The 17,587-nt window shown below is 34.0% G+C and overlaps 2 protein-coding genes and 1 long non-coding RNA gene across 6 annotated transcripts in view; 1 reads left to right on the forward strand and 2 right to left on the reverse strand.

The window, feature by feature from the left end:
• The window catches only part of LOC132194176 (uncharacterized), a 138,069-nt gene that overhangs the window by 65,220 nt on the left and 55,262 nt on the right, over positions 1–17,587 (forward strand). Inside the window, exon 5 of the long non-coding RNA XR_009441518.1 lies at positions 8,484–8,530. This is a non-coding gene — a long non-coding RNA (uncharacterized LOC132194176). The remainder of the gene's footprint in view (positions 1–8,483; positions 8,531–17,587) is intronic.
• On the reverse strand, positions 362–7,216 carry LOC132194170 (uncharacterized). 3 transcript variants are annotated; one of them, XM_059615293.1, is made up of 28 exons: positions 7,122–7,216; positions 6,867–7,067; positions 6,653–6,808; positions 6,445–6,603; positions 6,240–6,392; positions 6,023–6,184; positions 5,795–5,953; positions 5,590–5,739; positions 5,353–5,529; positions 5,136–5,285; positions 4,939–5,079; positions 4,734–4,889; positions 4,508–4,663; positions 4,295–4,438; positions 3,883–4,038; positions 3,717–3,826; positions 3,462–3,626; positions 3,052–3,186; positions 2,852–2,992; positions 2,671–2,795; positions 2,479–2,614; positions 2,325–2,426; positions 1,986–2,115; positions 1,714–1,925; positions 1,539–1,655; positions 1,351–1,484; positions 1,156–1,291; positions 362–1,098 (listed from the first exon to the last, which is right to left on the reverse strand). In XM_059615293.1, the coding sequence occupies exons 1-28, from the start codon at positions 7,201–7,203 to the stop codon at positions 1,024–1,026; spliced, it is 4,020 nt and encodes a 1,339-aa protein (XP_059471276.1). In that variant the 5' UTR covers positions 7,204–7,216; the 3' UTR covers positions 362–1,023. The 3 variants fall into 3 exon arrangements, with proteins under 3 accessions (XP_059471276.1, XP_059471275.1, XP_059471278.1); XM_059615292.1 differs by having other exon boundaries at positions 3,681–3,826; XM_059615295.1 differs by lacking the exon at positions 3,883–4,038 and having other exon boundaries at positions 3,681–3,826.
• LOC132194171 (uncharacterized) lies at positions 7,491–14,272 on the reverse strand. Of its 2 annotated transcripts, none has more exons than XM_059615297.1 (28): positions 14,166–14,272; positions 13,911–14,111; positions 13,697–13,852; positions 13,489–13,647; positions 13,284–13,436; positions 13,067–13,228; positions 12,839–12,997; positions 12,634–12,783; positions 12,397–12,573; positions 12,180–12,329; positions 11,983–12,123; positions 11,776–11,931; positions 11,566–11,721; positions 11,353–11,496; positions 11,081–11,224; positions 10,645–10,805; positions 10,425–10,589; positions 9,954–10,088; positions 9,753–9,893; positions 9,572–9,696; positions 9,383–9,518; positions 9,226–9,327; positions 8,876–9,005; positions 8,598–8,809; positions 8,427–8,543; positions 8,235–8,371; positions 8,037–8,172; positions 7,491–7,980 (listed from the first exon to the last, which is right to left on the reverse strand). In XM_059615297.1, the coding sequence occupies exons 1-28, from the start codon at positions 14,221–14,223 to the stop codon at positions 7,906–7,908; spliced, it is 4,038 nt and encodes a 1,345-aa protein (XP_059471280.1). In that variant the 5' UTR covers positions 14,224–14,272; the 3' UTR covers positions 7,491–7,905. The 2 variants fall into 2 exon arrangements, with proteins under 2 accessions (XP_059471280.1, XP_059471279.1); XM_059615296.1 differs by having other exon boundaries at positions 7,492–7,980; positions 10,645–10,808.

Here is a 17,587-nt window from a genome sequence, read left to right on the forward strand (position 1 = left end):
CTTATTGTAATCGCCGTAATTTCCTGCACCTGAGCACTTCTTGTCTCTTAGTTGCTCCCTGCAGTTTATTCCGTATTTTCCTCCCTCACATTCAAAAAATATTTCTTATTTGAATATCTTAAATGTGACTATTTTCCGTACCTTTTTCACACGAGGGAAATTGAAACCCCGAATGCGTACAAGAATCGATGCAGTTCCCTGTTATCGTATCGTATTTGCCATTTAAACACCTGTCCCCTACAGAGTAGTCTTATGGGTTTTTGAAAGGTAAAATAATAAAAAATTCTATTTTATAATTTTTTGAAAGCAACACACTTAATAGAAATTATTTATTTTAAACACCAAATCCACATAGCTTGGTTTATACAAAATTTACAATAGTAATATGACCACTTGATCTTCAAATAATAATGTACTTATAATAAAAAAAAAATAGCACACTAAGCCTATAGTTATAATCCTATGAATCCTATAATTTGAATTATAAAAGAAAGAAAAATATTTGTATATAATGATAATGTGTCTCGAGTATCTCTAGGAAAGATTCAAAATTTTCACATTGAAAATTACTATAAATGTTCTCCTTAATTGTTTTTGTCATGCGTCAGATATTTAATTGAAGCTAAATTTACAAAAAAAAATCCATGAAATCCAAACTAAATTAACCTGGGCTTTGGCTTTTGAATCTCTGAAAATATTATTTCCCGCCGAATGGGCCTTAATATTATTGTAAATTAATTATTTTACAATTCAAATTTACAAAGCTTAAAAAAGCGTACCAATACATAAAATGTATGCACCTATTTAAAAAATATTTACAAAAACGTAAATTGTCTGTGGCTAACTATTATCGCAGAATTAAAATTGCACTGAATTAATTTAGTTAGATTATAGCCTGGGCCAGGTCATGCTTTTAGATTGACCTTGTTGTCTATTAAAATTTTAAAAAAAGTCTCCTCATGCTCTCTGCGTCTCTAAGCTATAGAATATTTCAAAATATTTGGACTATTAACTAAGTAAAAATTACTTGAAATTTCCGTAAGTGTTAAAATTTTCTAAATATTTGAAGGCACCTTTGTAGAGCGCCTCAAATTGGTCCTGAAAGAATTGAAAAAATTTAAAAAACGAAAGTTTAAATTGTAAATTCAGTTTTACAATTCCTGCTACGAATTGAGGTCTGGCACTTCGAGTGCACCTGACGGCCATGGCCACGTCAACTTTTTGCTCCAGTTTGATTTTCTGTATTACAAAACCCAGCGCCGCGAAAAATCCACAAGCCGTAATTCCGTCGCTGAAATTTAGCGTATTTTTGATCAAATCGTTTTTCCAAAGAAAAGGAAAAAAACTCACTTGCAAACAAAAACACTCGTCTTTTCCAAACTTGCGATTTCTGTTTGATCCCACAATTCCACCAACGACTCGATTTCTGGAACTGTTGATTTTTCCGACGGCCAGCCAGAGAAGCAAACCACTTTCACGAATCCCTATTTTTATATGCAATTCAAGTAGATTGAATTTTGAAAATCTATATTATGAACCCTTGAGTGCTCGATGTCCAAGATTGAGCAGCTTTTCAACTGATAAGTTTTTATCAGGGTCAAAAACATGTCGCCCACAACGAGTTTCTGGCCTTCGACCAAAGGTAGGAAAGATTTCTACAATACATGAATAAAAAGTTAATTTTCTGAATTAAATTCAAATAACGTAACTCACCTCTTTTTGGTCCAAATCATTCAATATGATCACGTGTTCCACTTTATACTGATCTACCATTCGCCAAAAATCCGCAATCGTATTTTCTAAAGGCGTTTTTGTGCAAATAAACTTGTCCTTCTTTTTGAAACCGTCAACCAATACGGCATTGATGAAACTTGAATATTCAGCCAAAGGATAAGTTGGACCAATTTTTGCATATAAATCCGATGCTGCGAACAAGAGTGAAAATGATCTAATAATTTAATACATTCATTTGTGAATTAACTTGCCATCGATGCTTAGTTGAAATCTGCAACCCTCAGCTCGTGCTGAATCTCCTGCTTGAATTCGCTTCCACTCACTTTCGCAAAGTTTGTTGAGCTCCAACCAACGTAAATTGAGCAAACTCTTATTGTTCAACTATATGAAATTATAAAAAAAATTCATACAATTGATCAGCGTCAATTACTGAGAATTTTTATGTCATTTTAAACTGTAAAATAAACTGTCTCTAGAATTTTCTTTATATGATTGAATAAACTAATAAACTTTTGTTTCATTGAATTAAAGATTTTCAAATCAAAGTACAATATCGGTATATCTTTGATATATTAGTTTTTTTTATGTACCATTAAATTTTTCATCTCTTTTGCAAATTCCTTGCATGACACATCATATTTTGGCACACTTAGGATTTCATATAGGACCAAGTAGGCAAACCGAAATTGGACCTGTTAAAAGATGATTCAAAGTTATGTTTTTAATTTAAGAATATGAATTTGCCTCTTTGTCGACCATGATTGCCCTCTGGGAACGAATTTTGCTCAGAGTCTCAAATGCATCAAAGGAACCTTCCACTCTCGCCATTTTCAAACAAATGTCAATTAGAATAAAAGTCCCGGTCTGGCCAACACCAGCACTGCAAGATTGAAAAATTTAATTGTTTTTAAACTTAGCAACTCGTTGTTTTTTAACCTGCAGTGAACTAAAATCGGTGCATCTGAATTTATATCTGAGATTCTTTCGGAGAAACTAGCAAGAGACTGAGCATACATTGGCACTCCGTGGTCAGGCCATTGCGTGTAGTGCATTTGCACGACCTGAAATTTTTTGGTTTGATTATCAGAGGGAATACTATTTTTTATTTAAATTTTACTGCTCGATTTTGATCTCCGTTCTTGAGTCGCAAAGTACGCATTATGTAATCGGGGAAATTTTCCTCTTTCACGTGTAGAACCTGGAGACCCTCGGCGTGGAAAGATTGTTGCTCTTCAGGCCAGTACTTTTCGCACTTTGTCTTGAATTTTATAATTTTTTAAATTTGTTTTTTATGTTTTGATGGATCTCAATTCATACTTGTCCATTCTCAATTAAGTCAGTGAGCATCACGATCAAGGACACTTTTTCTTGCCATACCATTCGCCAGAAATCGATCAGCGTGTTTTCCTTTGGACCTTGCGTGGCGATGTATGCTTTGGCCTTCTTGTAACCCTTTATTTTAGTAAATTTGAAAAGAAATATTAATATAAAAATGGTATATTACATTCATAAAATTCCTGTTCGCTTGTCAAATTGATCCCATGTTAAAATATAAAATTAATTTTCTTAGATTTAATATTTCTGGCATATTTAAGAACTTTGAATAGAAGAAAAATAAAAGTATGGAAGCACAAACAAATGAAATTTAAATTTTGCCTCTGCTATTCTTCTGGGCCAGTTGACGGCGTTACCTATCATTGTTTTGTGTGTATGCAAAAAATTCTCACCTCAATAAAATTAGCATTGATGTAGTCATTTTGGTCAATCCCTGCTTGGAAATAAAGTTTCACTCTTGTCTCATCAAAGGCGGCCAAATTTCCAAATCGATTTTTTAATTTATTTTCACGTGATTTTCCAGCGTTGCAAGGTTTGGATTTTTCTCGTGCAATCATCTAAGAAGTAGAAATTTTTTAATTCTCATATTGCTTAAATTTTTCCACCAGTACTCTATGCTGTTTTTTAATAAGGTCAAATTCAAAAACCTTTTCCAAATACTCGTCAAAGTTTGAAATGTTAACAAGGGTGGAAAAATCGTCCTGCCGAGATGGAACCAGTGGAGCTGAAGGCCCCATAACAAGATCGAACATTTCGTCTGCAAAAGTAAAAATATATGATGAATTATTTACATATCGAAATCTATTAATTTACACTCTGCTTCTTTATCGTTCGGTGAAGTCTCGATTGTATTTATGGACCAGCATTTTAATTTCCATTTATGAATAGCAATAAATGTTGCAACCATTACCAAAATCAAGACTACGAGGACAGTAATGATTATTCCAATCAGTGTTGAATTTTTTCCCTCTGAATAATAGAATATATTTTAAAAGTGTATAGTCAAGTAAAGTCGCAGAGCAATGGTGACCAATTAACTTGTACAGCAATATGTTAAATGAAAAATACTATGAAGAATTCAATTTTTGTTTTCATATTCATAGATTGATTTCAAAAATGAAATAAATTCTTTAAACAAAAAAGCGTAATTCTAAAGAAATACATGTGTCATCATCTTGTAAATTATTTAAAATTTTCATAAGTAAATATTAAACAATTAACAAACCTTCCATGCAACTTGGAGGTATCAAATCCTCACGAGAGCACCCTTTTAAGCAAAAGCCTGTGGTGCGATTATAAGATTCATCCACGCAAACAGACGGGTCGAATTTTTCATTGCAGTTCATTCCAAAGCTTCCTTCATCACATTCTAAATTTTTGAAAATTACAGACAATGAACTAATTGGTTATTGCTTTATAATTATGTGAATGAATATACCCATGATACACTTTGGCGGTTGAATGCCAATCTCCTTACAACCCAAACTGCAACTTCCATTCACTTTATCATATTCTCCAAATTCCATTTTTCCTGCGCAAGCCCCGGACTTAATAATCTCGTTGCAATTGAGTCCAAATTTTCCTCCATCACACTCTAATGATATGAAACAAAACAGTAATGTTATGGCCTTATTATATGGGATTAAAAAAATTAAATATCAAACCCTTTTTGCAATGTGGAAATTGGAGGCCTGGCCTTGCACACGATTGCACACATTCTCCGTTTGCCTTATTGTAATCGCCGTAATTTCCTGCACCTGAGCACTTCTTCTCTCTTAGTTGCTCCCTGCAGTTTATTCCGTATTTTCCTCCATAACATTCTTAAAAATATTTCTGATTAGGCTTCTTAAATATTACTATGTTCTATACCTTTTTCGCACGAGGGAAATTGAAACCCCGAATGCGTACAAGAAACGGTGCAGTTCCCTGTTATCGTATCGTATTTGCCATTTAAACACTTGTCCCCTACAGAGTAGTCGCAATTAAGCCCATTCAATCCAGAGTCGCAACCTAAAATATGTAATTGGAATATTTGGCTGCCATTCTAAAAAAAAATGTAGTAATACGTTGATTACAAAAGGGCAATTTAAAGCCCATTTTTGCGCAGCTCTTGCAGTGCCCATTTGTCTTATTGTAATTTCCTATTTCCTGTCCAGCGCACATTCCAGGTGCGAGTTGAGAGACACAATTTAGTCCATACTTTCCGTTTTCACACTCTAAAAATGAATTTAATTTTTATCATAAACTGATCATAAATAAAAATTAATGTCCCCTTTGTCTCACCTTTTACACATTCAGGAAATTTGAGGCCGTGTTCGGAACAACCACTGGTGCAATTTCCTGTTGCTCTGTCGTAATCCCCATACCCAGCAAGGTGTTTTTGGTAATTCTGGCGGTAAGCACATCTTTCCCTTGCAAACTTCTGATTGCAGTTATGTCCATAAAATCCATCATCGCACGCTAAAAATTTTTCGTTACAAAAATGAAAGAAATCTATTGGTTTTGATTCTTAAAAATTACGCTCGGTGCAAGAGGGCATTTTATAACCAGGACTTGCACAATTCTTGCAATGTCCTGTTTTCTTGTCGTAATTTCCCCATTTCGGGCCAGCGCATGTTCCACTCCTTAGAGTAGAATGACATTTTCGTCCGAACCATCCATCATCACAAGCTTTTAAAAGAAATTTTAAGTGCGGTAAAAGATAATTTTTTTTATAAGTTCTAACGTTTTTCACATTCAGGGAATTTTACGCCAGGTTGGTCACAGTCACTTTTACAATTTCCTGTTGCAGGGTCATAATCTCCAAACTGTGTTGCACCGGAACATTTTTTAGTTGTTGGCAATTTATCTTTACAATTATATCCGAAATGGCCACGAGTACATTCTAAAATTTTGGAAAAGATAATTTTCAACATTACACCTTATACAATTATAAAATCATGAATATTCGAACCTTTAATGCAAGGCGGAAAGTAAAAACCTGGTTTCAAACAACTTATTCTACAATGTCCCGTCTTGCGATTGTAATCACCGTAAGTGCCATGACCTGAGCACCTTTTTTCGCTTTTAGGAAGGTCGTACTGGCAGTTTTGGCCAAATTTTCCTTCGTCGCAATCTAAGCTGCCAAAGAAACAATAAAACTGATGTTTTAAGGAAATTAAAATTCAGACCGTCTTTGCAGTTTGGAGGTTTTTTTCCCATCTCCATACAATTGTAGCAGACACCACTGGCTTTGTCATATTCGCCATAAGGAGTCAGTCCTGCGCAAACTCCTTGAGACGCAGTAAAATAGCAATCCCACCCATATTTTCCATTTTGGCAATCTTAATTGAAAATGCAAATTATTTGTTTCTTTTTTAAATGCAAAAAACCCACCCTCTGTACAGAATGGTGGCTCCTTTCCAGGTTCCACGCACCCTTGCAAGCATTTTCCATTTGATACGTCATAGTTACCGTAATTTCCATCTGCACCGGCGCATACACGTTTTGTAAAGCTGTAGCCGCAATTCATCCCAAATTTTCCATATTCGCATGCTAATTCAAACATAAAGTCATTGCTAGTTATAATTCTGCAAAAAACTACCTTGTGAGCACCCTGGAGACTGAAGACCTGATTTGGCACAACCATTGATGCAGTTCCCTGTTTCTTTGTTGTAAGATCCGTAACGTCCTGAGCCAAAACATGTTCTAGTGGGTTGGTTTAGTGTGCAATTGAAACCATATTTGCCATCGTCGCAATCTAAGTAGAAAATAAATTTTGTAGAAAGTTTTTAAAGAATCAGAAATATAAAGTGTGCCTCGATCGCAATAAGGAGGTTGCTGTCCTGCAAATGCGCATCCATTTAAACAAAGTCCAGTTAAAAAATTGTAATCTCCATGGGGTCCACTTGCGCCAACGCAATATCGATTTTCTGGAATATTCTTGGTGCAGTATTTACCAAATAATCCGTACTGACAGCCTGAATTTTGATGATTTTTTGATAAAACTCTTTCATCATCTGATTTCCAAAACATAATTGAATTAGATTTTAGTGTCAATACTTGAAAATTACCTATTGCAAATGCTGGTGGCAGGCAAATGATAATGAATACTAATTTTGATATATCCATCTTGGCAGCATTTGGTTGTTTCATCTGATGTGAACAAACTCAGTCATTAAATTCAAGTGAGGGAAACAAGGAAATTGTAGCAAGGAAGTAAGAAAAAATTATATTGATTAAAACGCCTTTATCTAGTTTACTTTGGAGAGTAAGAAATCACAATTGGATACTTTTATTTCCCTATATTTTATGTACTTTTTAACGTCATCCAAACATATGTTTGGATGAGTAATATTATTTTTCTACTTTACAAGAAAAGTAATGTAAAAAATAAGGCCACAATCTTACAATTATCATTGGTCATTTTATTAAGAAATATAACTTCTTTAGATACAAAGAAGTGTCTGGTAAACATACAAATATTTTTATTTTCCATTACCTAAAATCCTACATTCTATAAATATGACTAAAATTTCCATGTTTTAACAAAATGTTTTTTTTTATTACATCATTATCTGTTTTGTATTTATAACAATATTATTCCACAAAATAACATCAAGATAATTACAAAAAGAAATATGTTTGATTATGGGCGTATACATATATTTTTAAATCAGACATTCAATTTCCGTTCGAAAATTAAGTGTAATGTTATTGCTCTGCAAACATTATTAAACAGCATTTATGACAGTTGAAAATATTTTATGTTTTCTTCTCTTTCATTCTTCAGTTATGAGAAGTAGAATAGATGTTTTTAATACATATAATGAGCAATTTAAACTATTCATGCATAAATTATTTGAAATTGCCGTAGGTTTCAAACTTTTCTAAATATGATAATGCTCCTTTGTACAACATCTCGAATTGAACCTGAAAATGAATTTCACTTGTATAAATTTGAAGATAATATTAAATCATATTATTACGATTCCTGTAATGAATCCGGGTCGCACATTCCGAATGCAACGGACAGCCATGACCACGTCAACCCTCTGTTCAAGTTTTATTTTCTCGAGCACAAAGCCCAGTGCTGCAAAAAACCCACAGGCCGTAACACCATCACTGAAATTGTTGAATAAAAAAATTACATAACGTGACGTGAAAACGAAAAAAAATTCACTCACTTGCAAACCAAAACACTAGACTTCTCCAAGCTTGCAATTTCCGTTTGTTCCCACAACTCAACCAAAGATTCGACGTCAGCAACCATCGAGTTTTGTGTAGGCCAACCAGCAAAACAAACTGCTTTTAAGCAATTTCCCTAAAATTTACATGATTACGTAAAAATGACGATTTTCATTTAATTTTTAGTTGACCTTAGAGTTTTCAATGTCTAAGATTGTGCAGCGTTTCAACTGAAATGTTTTTTTCAGGATTACTTGAATGTCACCCGCGCAGAGCCGACGTCCTTCGACCAAAGGTAGGAAATCATTCTTAAATTTTATTGCGCTTTAATACCAAATTTAAGAATTTTAATATTATATCACCTCGTTCGGTTGAAATTCATTTAGTACAATAACGTGTTCAACTTTATACTGATCTATCATTTGCCAGAAATCCACAATTGTGCTTTGCGTTGGTGTGTGAATGCAGATGAACTTGTTTTTCTTTTTGAAACCATCAACAAAAACCGCGTTGATCAATCTAAGATTCCGTTCCGTAGGCTGACTTGGGAAAAGTTTCAAATACTTGTCAGACGCTGCAAAAAAGTATGAGATAAATACTCGGTCCAATAAGTTTGTGTTGATTTTTAAACTCGACTTGCCAGCGGGATAGTCGTGGAGTCCAAATCTCTCTGGCGAAACTACGCTTTGCGCCTGAAGACGTTGCCAATCCATTGTGCAAATTCTATTAATTCCCAGCCAGTGCTGATTCAGTAAATTTTTGCCATTTGCCTGATTTGCAAGTAATAAATTGAATTGAATAAAAAGAATAAATACATAAAACACAATTTAAAAAATAAATTGCTTATTTATGTGAAACTATTTAAATATAAAAGATGATAAACTTTCAATACAATTATTATAAATCTTCATTTGATTATTTACATAAATATAATCTGTCAGTTTTGTTTACTGAACAAATCATTCAATTTCGCTTAATTCAGACACTCACCAATAAATGTTTTATCTCATCCGTAAATCTGCCGCAAGGCACATCATAATTTGGCACGCAAAGGACCTCATATAGAACTAAGTGAGCGAAGCGATATTGCATCTATTGAATTAATTTTTATTCAAAATGCTATTAATAATTTACTTGTTTTCATTACCTCGTTGTCAACCAAATTTGCCCTTTGTGCGCGAATTTTGCCCAACGTATCAAAAGCGTTAAAAAAACCTTCTGCCTTCGCCATTCGAAGACAAGCATCAATCAGAATTATGGTTCCCGTCCGACCAACTCCGGCACTGTAATTTGGTTAGGATAATATTGCAATTAAAAATTATAGAAAATTATGGACCTGCAATGAACCACAACTGGACTATCGGATTTGATTTCCAGAATTTTTTCCATGAAGCAAGCAAGAGACTTTGCGTAGAAAGGCACTCCGTGGTCAGGCCATTGTGTGTAGTGCATTTGCACAACCTGCAATTTTTGATTCGTGGCACCTTAAATTTTAATTTTTTCATAAGAGCACAAACCAAACGATTTTGGTCTCCATTCATGAGTCGCATGGTGCGTTTTGTGTAATCGGGGTAAATTTCTTCCTTAACGCTCTGAACCTGAAGGCCCTTGACGCACACAGACTGTCTTTCCTCAGGCCAGTACTTTTCGCACTTTGTCTTGAAATTTGAAATTTTTTAAAATTAGTTTTAATGTTTTTGTTGGATCTCAATTCATACTTTTCCATTCTCAATTAAGTTTGTGACCATCACGATCAAGGAAACCTGTTCCTGCCATATCATTCGCCAAAAATCGACCAGGGTGTTCGACTTCGGTCCTTGAGTGGCAATGTATGTTTTTTTCATTTTGTAGCCCTTTCGTTTAAATATGGAATATGTTACTTCAAAATTTACTTTTCTGTGCGAGAATTTTAAAGTTTTTGTCTAATTCTCTTCATAAAATTTTATTAATCACTTTTATAAATTTCCTCCTTAACAAAGGATTTTTTTAATCACTAATCTAAATTGCTAAATAGTAATGAATGAGCAAAAATATTAAATTTTTGGCCAGAAGAATTTTAAAATAGTAAATGACCAATTCACAACATTTTTATAAATTTTACCCAATAATATTTACATACAAATAAAATTTTGAAACTTAGAAATACTTTCTGAATAAAAATAATGTAGATAAACTGGTGTCAGTCTTACGTCAATAAAATTTGCGTTGATGTAATCACTCTGTCCCAATCCTGTTTGAAAATTCAGCTTTACTCTCGTCTCATCGTAGGCGGCCAGATTTCCATATCGATTTTTCGATTTATTTTCACTTAATTTTCCTACGTCCCATGATTTTGTTTGTCCACGAGGAAATTTCTAGAATCAAAGTAAAATTAAATCGCAAAATTTTAGAGTTCAATCTTTAAATTACAACGTGCTGTTTTTTAAACAAGTCAAATTTGATTGCCATTTCCAAATATTCGTCAAAACTAGCGACGTTGATGATGGTGGTTTCGTTGGAATTTTCTCCCTGGTCAGATGGAATTGATGAAGCATCAGGTAAAAGGGGCCCTAAAGGAATATTCACCAGAACTTCTGAAAAAAAGAACCCATTCTAATGAACTGAGAAATTTAAAGAGACGTTAATAAGGTGATAAAACGGATTTTGAAAAATGGTTTAGTTCTGTAGTTTTAAAAAAAAAAAACTCATGTAAAAGAGTCGGAGATAGTGATCGATACTATTAATAAAGCGCAATTATTTATTTTTTGATAAAAAAAAATTTTAACAGATACAATGCTTTAATTGCCTCCAGGTAATACAATTATTACTTTAGTATTGACTCGCATTGTATAGATAATTAAAGTACCTTCTTTTGATTCCATTAAACGATTCATGTTTATCAGCCAGCAGGTAGCTCTTCGTTTCCAGAAAACCATAATAGACGCCAATATTAGAAACAGCAAAATAAAAACAGCTACGATTGCTCCAACAAGTAAATAATTTGTTACTTCTGAAAATAAATTGAATAAATTTCACTCTGCAGAATCATTAGAAAACAATTTTAGAATAAAATAAAATAATAGTATTGAGGATTATAAAACTATTAATAATACATAAAATAAAATTAAATTGAATAACCTTCTATGCAACTCGGAGGTATCAAATCCTCACGAGAGCACCCGTTTAAGCATAAACCTGTGGTGCGATTATAAGATTCATCCACGCAAACAGAAGGGTCGAATTTTTCATTGCAGTTCATTCCAAAGCTTCCTTTATCACATTCTAAATTTTTGAAAATTACAGAAAATGAACTAATTTGCTATTGCTTTATTATTATATGAATGAATGTACCTGTGATACACTTTGGCGGTTGAATGCCAATCTCCTTACAACCCAAACTGCAACTTCCATTCACTTTATCATATTCTCCAAATTCCGTTTTTCCTGCGCAAGCCCCGGACTTAATAATCTCGTTGCAATTGAGTCCAAATTTTCCTCCATCACACTCTAATGATATGAAACAAAACAGTCAAATGGGATTTAAAAAATTAAATATCAAACCCTTTTTGCAATGTGGAAATTGGAGGCCTGGCCTTGCACACGATTGCACACATTCTCCGTTTGCCTTGTTGTAATCGCCGTAATTTCCTGCACCTGAGCACTTCTTCTCTCTTAGTTGCTCCCTGCAGTTTATTCCGTATTTTCCTCCCTCACATTCTTAAAAAAGACTTCTTGTTAAGACTTCTTAAATGTGACTATTTTTCATACCTTTTTCACACGAGGGAAATTGAAACCCCGAATGCGTACAAGAAACGGTGCAGTTCCCTGTTATCGTATCGTATTTGCCATTTAAACACTTGTCCCCTACAGAGTAGTCGCAATTAAGCCCATACAATCCAGAGTCGCAACCTAAAATATGTAATTGGAATATTTGGCTGCCATTCTAAAAAAAAATGTAGTAATACGTTGATTACAAAAGGGCAATTTAAAGCCCATTTTTGCGCAGCTCTTGCAGTGCCCATTTGTCTTATTGTAATTTCCTATTTCCTGTCCAGCGCACATTCCAGGTGCGAGTTGAGAGGCACAATTTAGTCCATACTTTCCGTTTTCACACTCTAAAAATGAATTTAATTTTTATCATAAACTGATCATAAATAAAAATTAATGTCCCCTTTGTCTCACCTTTTACACATTCAGGAAATTTGAGGCCGTGTTCGGAACAACCACTGGTGCAATTTCCTGTTGCTCTGTCGTAATCCCCATACCCAGCAAGGTGTTTTTGGTAATTCTGGCGGTAAGCACATCTTTCCCTTGCAAACTTCTGATTGCAGATATGTCCATAAAATCCATCATCGCACGCTAAAAATTTTTCGTTACAAAAATGAAAGAAATCTATTGGTTTTGATTCTTAAAAATTACGCTCGGTGCAAGAGGGCATTTTATAACCAGGACTTGCACAATTCTTGCAATGTCCTGTTTTCTTGTCGTAATTTCCCCATTTCGGGCCAGCGCATGTTCCACTCCTTAGAGTAGAATGACATTTTCGTCCGAACCATCCATCATCACAAGCTTTTAAAAGAAATTTTAAGTGCGGTAAAAGATAATTTTTTTTATAAGTTCTAACGTTTTTCACATTCAGGGAATTTTACGCCAGGTTGGTCACAGTCACTTTTACAATTTCCTGTTGCAGGGTCATAATCTCCAAACTGTGTTGCACCGGAACATTTTTTAGTTGTTGGCAATTTATCTTTACAATTATATCCGAAATGGCCACGAGTACATTCTAAAATTTTGGAAAAGATAATTTTCAACATTACACCTTATACAATTATAAAATCATGAATATTCGAACCTTTAATGCAAGGCGGAAAGTAAAAACCTGGTTTCAAACAACTTATTCTACAATGTCCCGTCTTGCGATTGTAATCACCGTAAGTGCCATGACCTGAGCACCTTTTTTCGCTTTTAGGAAGGTCGTACTGGCAGTTTTGGCCAAATTTTCCTTCGTCGCAATCTAAGCTGCCAAAGAAACAATAAAACTGATGTTTTAAGGAAATTAAAATTCAGACCGTCTTTGCAGTTTGGAGGTTTTTTTCCCATCTCCATACAATTGTAGCAGACACCACTGGCTTTGTCATATTCGCCATAAGGAGTCAGTCCTGCGCAAACTCCTTGAGACGCAGTAAAATAGCAATCCCACCCATATTTTCCATTTTGGCAATCTTAATTGAAAATGCAAATTATTTGTTTCTTTTTTAAATGCAAAAAACCCACCCTCTGTACAGAATGGTGGCTCCTTTCCAGGTTCCACGCACCCTTGCAAGCATTTTCCATTTGATACGTCATAGTTACCGTAATTTCCATCTGCACCGGCGCATACACGTTTTGTAAAGCTGTAGCCGCAATTCATCCCAAATTTTCCATATTCGCATGCTAATTCAAACATAAAGTCATTGCTAGTTATAATTCTGCAAAAAACTACCTTGTGAGCACCCTGGAGACTGAAGACCTGATTTGGCACAACCATTGATGCAGTTCCCTGTTTCTTTGTTGTAAGATCCGTAACGTCCTGAGCCAAAACATGTTCTAGTGGGTTGGTTTAGTGTGCAATTGAAACCATATTTGCCATCGTCGCAATCTAAGTAGAAAATAAATTTTGTAGAAAGTTTTTAAAGAATCAGAAATATAAAGTGTGCCTCGATCGCAATAAGGAGGTTGCTGTCCTGCAAATGCGCATCCATTTAAACAAAGTCCAGTTAAAAAATTGTAATCTCCATGGGGTCCACTTGCGCCAACGCAATATCGATTTTCTGGAATATTCTTGGTGCAGTATTTACCAAATAATCCGTACTGACAGCCTGAATTTTGATGATTTTTTGATAAAACTCTTTCATCATCTGATTTCCAAAACATAATTGAATTAGATTTTAGTGTCAATACTTGAAAATTACCTATTGCAAATGCTGGTGGCAGGCAAATGATAATGAATACTAATTTTGATATATCCATTTTGGCAGCATTTAGTCGCTCGCTCTGAAGCGTTCAACTTGAAGTTTAAATTGAAACTAAGCTGATAATTCAAACAAGGAAACTTAAATATTATTGTGCTGCGTCGATTAATATACAAAAACCACAACTCCATAACAATTTTATCATTGAAATTACGATAACATTCACCGTCCTATTTTTTTTTTTTTTTTTAATTCTTTGTTGCTTTATTTGCAATATTAATTTTCGTCATACCTACAACTACTATTTGTTTCTATTATTTGGAAATATTTCTTTTGGGTCTATGTGAAAGTAAAATCATTTGAATGTGATTTTTATAAATGTTATAAGATAACTAATTAAGATTTCATTATTATTATCGAAATATCGAAACTGATGAGAGCAGCATTAATGATGTCTGCATGAATATCGCACTATGTTTTGTGTGGTGTGTGCCTCTTCCTGCTTGGAAGCACTTTTGTCTTTACCCTCTGTAGAGTTGAAAAATCTCAAACTGCAATATTAAAAGAGACCAGGCTAGATAGTAATTCAATAAATCGCCAGAGAATTTCCTTTTCTCCAAGCTAATTTGTAATGTAAGAAATTTAATAAAGCCCAGTGTAAATTTATTGCCGTGCGAGGGAAAACGCAAGCGACTTTGGCTTCAGGAAAATCAATTGATCGAAGCGTGCAATGTTTTTATTTTAACAAATGTCGTTAGGGTGGGGGAGAAAGCGAGGCGACAGGCAATTTATAAAGGTGAACATTGGAGGCCGCAGGTTAGCTCCGACAGACGGATGGATTTAGTGTAAAGATTTGTCTCCATAAAGCTTTCTTTGCCACTGATATATAACAAGAGGAGACAGATGGTGTGGAGCTTTTTCCTCCCTCGTCGTTTCTCGCCGCCGCTTCATTCCACAGACAGTCAATCCGACCAAGAAAACGCGACCAACTTTTAATCTGGAAAAAAGGCCGCTCCACTCGGCCTGATTTATCTGACTCCCTGTATTTCCAATGCGGAGCAAGAGCAAAATATATTTTCTTTTATTCGCACAAAAACAGTAAAATCTAACTTGCATAACTTTGCTATTTATTACTGGTTTTAATTTATATGTCCAAAATTAAATAATTCTATGTAAATTGTTTTGACAATTATGTTGGTAATGAGTAAAATATTATGAATTAATTTACTTATTTATTCTATGTTACGTTTATCCTGTTCTTTAGTTAAAAAAAATTCTTTATTGTGAATTGAAACTACTGTACTATATATCAATTGAATGCGTTTCGCATAAAACAATATCTTTACAAAGTTTGGCAGCAAGTATTATTATTTATTTGAAGCATAGATTTTGAAAATTACAACTAATTAATCTAAAACTTACTTTTCTTTAAATTCACAATTTTCTCTTCCATTATTTATTTAAAATTTATTCTTTATTCAAATTCAGTAAAATATGATAGAGAGAAAATGATTTTCGACCTAATGCAAAATATAATTTTTTTTTATCTTTTTAGAACATAAAACATTAATCTTCAAATTAGTTGTAAGTGTCCTTGTCATGAATTTTCTGTTCTAATTTGATTTTTTATGACACAAAAAGATAAAATTTTTGAGTCATTTAAAATCAATTTCTTAATTAAAAGTAAAAAATTTGGCATGTTTTCCATTCTTCAAAGCCAAGTTTTTCTCGCACACTTTCAGTAAAACCACGTAAAATCCTCTTTAAAAGTAAAACATGAATTAACTCTTTAAATTAAAACATGAATTTAGGTAAATGTCACCTTTTTAGATCTAACAATAAATGGTCTCACGGACATAATAATTGGTCGTTGGTCGCACTTCCCTGCAGCGGGCTCTTTGTTTTATGGAGCGTGGGCGAGGGTCAGAAAGGTGGTGCGGCGGCGACTGCAAGGGGTTTTAACATCGATTGGCCCTCGGAGAGTTGCTCTCTCGCACGTTATCAGCAAGAAAGTGTCGGCAAACTTTGCCCTCAAAGCAATCATTTTTACTCTCCCTCGGCAACACAAGAGATTTGTTGTGATTGCCGTGCTTTGTGCCGCAGACGCCAAGAGACGCAAAACGTTTTCCACAACAACAACATTGAACTCTTCAAGATGTAACAAATTGGCAAAGAGAAAAGATGCTTCTATCAAAGGAAAGAAAGCGGCACAACGGCAAGATTGCAACTGTTAGTTATTCTTGATATTTTCTGCATTTATATGTTTAAATATTATATTAAAAATAAATAACGTATTTTGCTATAATTTCTTAATGATGGTCGTTGTTTTTAGTAAAAAATGAACAAAAATAAAGTTTGATCATGAAGGAAAATAGTGATAAAATTTTATAAAACCAAGATTTTCAAGCCATCTTTTTTAATAATAAATTTAGAACTGGCAAAGCATAAAATTCTACTTTGGGAAAAAAAACTCTAATATTGTTTTTTTTTACAAAATAATTCCTCCTAACTCTTTCTCTCATGGCAGAATTGCTCTGAGATAATGATAAATTACTATTTTCTTTTTAATGTACATATAATAAGCTTGAATATTATTTATATCACTTACAATGGGGAAAATTTGAATAATATTTTAAATATTGTCAACTTCTTAAAATCAATTTGAAATCAATTATTTACACCGTTGAGCCACATTCCAATTGCTTTTTAGGCGAACTTATAACAATTTCACCCTTTCTAAAACATTTTTAATCGAGAAGGAAGTTAGTTAAATACACCTTAGTATTCTGAAATTTAATTAATGACTAATAGCGTCTGTTTATATTCTCCTTTTTCAAAATAAATCTGTGCGAGTCACGGATGGTTCATGCGCAAAACACGGCAGATTCCTTGGGAGCAATTTTTTTCTCAACTCCAATTAAAAATCAAATTGCTCAGATTCCTTTGAGCCTCGTTAGTGGATTTATTACACGATCAGCGAAACCCAGCCATCTGGAAACGTCAAAATATTGAAGCCATGTAAATGAGGGCGGGCATCTTCAAAGGCTCCAAATATAATAATGATGATATCAAAATCAGGATCGTTACTCAGCGGTTATGAAAAATTATTACCCTGTCCGAATAAATTAATTAAGTCGGACAATAATTTTCCAGGAATAGCTTCTGTTCGGTTTGATGTTTCTTTGTTTCAGCATTCCAGTCGGGCAGAGCAATAATTTATACACTTCTTTTATTCGGTGATGATAAATCTTTCGGGAATCTCGTGCAGTAAATTATTTTCGAGGGAAATATTATATGGATAAAACAAGACAGGCGCAGCGTGCATGCTGAGGCTGCGGCTATCTCCGGGGATTAATCAAGGTATATAAATATCAAGTTAGCACCGGTGAGGAGCCAAATGGAGAGAGAGGATGTTGTGGCTA

Source organism: Neocloeon triangulifer, unplaced genomic scaffold (genome assembly GCF_031216515.1).
Source record: "Neocloeon triangulifer isolate White Clay Creek 2 clone unplaced genomic scaffold, ASM3121651v1 ptg000006l, whole genome shotgun sequence".
NCBI classification, from domain to species: domain Eukaryota; kingdom Metazoa; phylum Arthropoda; class Insecta; order Ephemeroptera; family Baetidae; genus Neocloeon; species Neocloeon triangulifer.

Coding starts and splice junctions, on each gene's coding strand:
- LOC132194170 (XM_059615292.1), bottom strand. CDS start 7,203: ATGAAACAACCAAATGCTGCCAAGATGGATATATCAAAATTAGTATTC. Junction 5,740..5,794: donor ATTCCCTGAATGTGAAAAAC/GTTAGAACTTAT, acceptor TTCTTTTAAAAG/CTTGTGATGATGGATGGTTC. Junction 4,890..4,938: donor ATTTCCCTCGTGCGAAAAAG/GTATAGAACATA, acceptor AATATTTTTAAG/AATGTTATGGAGGAAAATAC.
- LOC132194171 (XM_059615296.1), bottom strand. CDS start 14,223: ATGGATATATCAAAATTAGTATTCATTATCATTTGCCTGCCACCAGCA. Junction 11,932..11,982: donor ATTTCCCTCGTGTGAAAAAG/GTATGAAAAATA, acceptor GTCTTTTTTAAG/AATGTGAGGGAGGAAAATAC. Junction 11,497..11,565: donor ACCGCCAAAGTGTATCACAG/GTACATTCATTC, acceptor TCAAAAATTTAG/AATGTGATAAAGGAAGCTTT.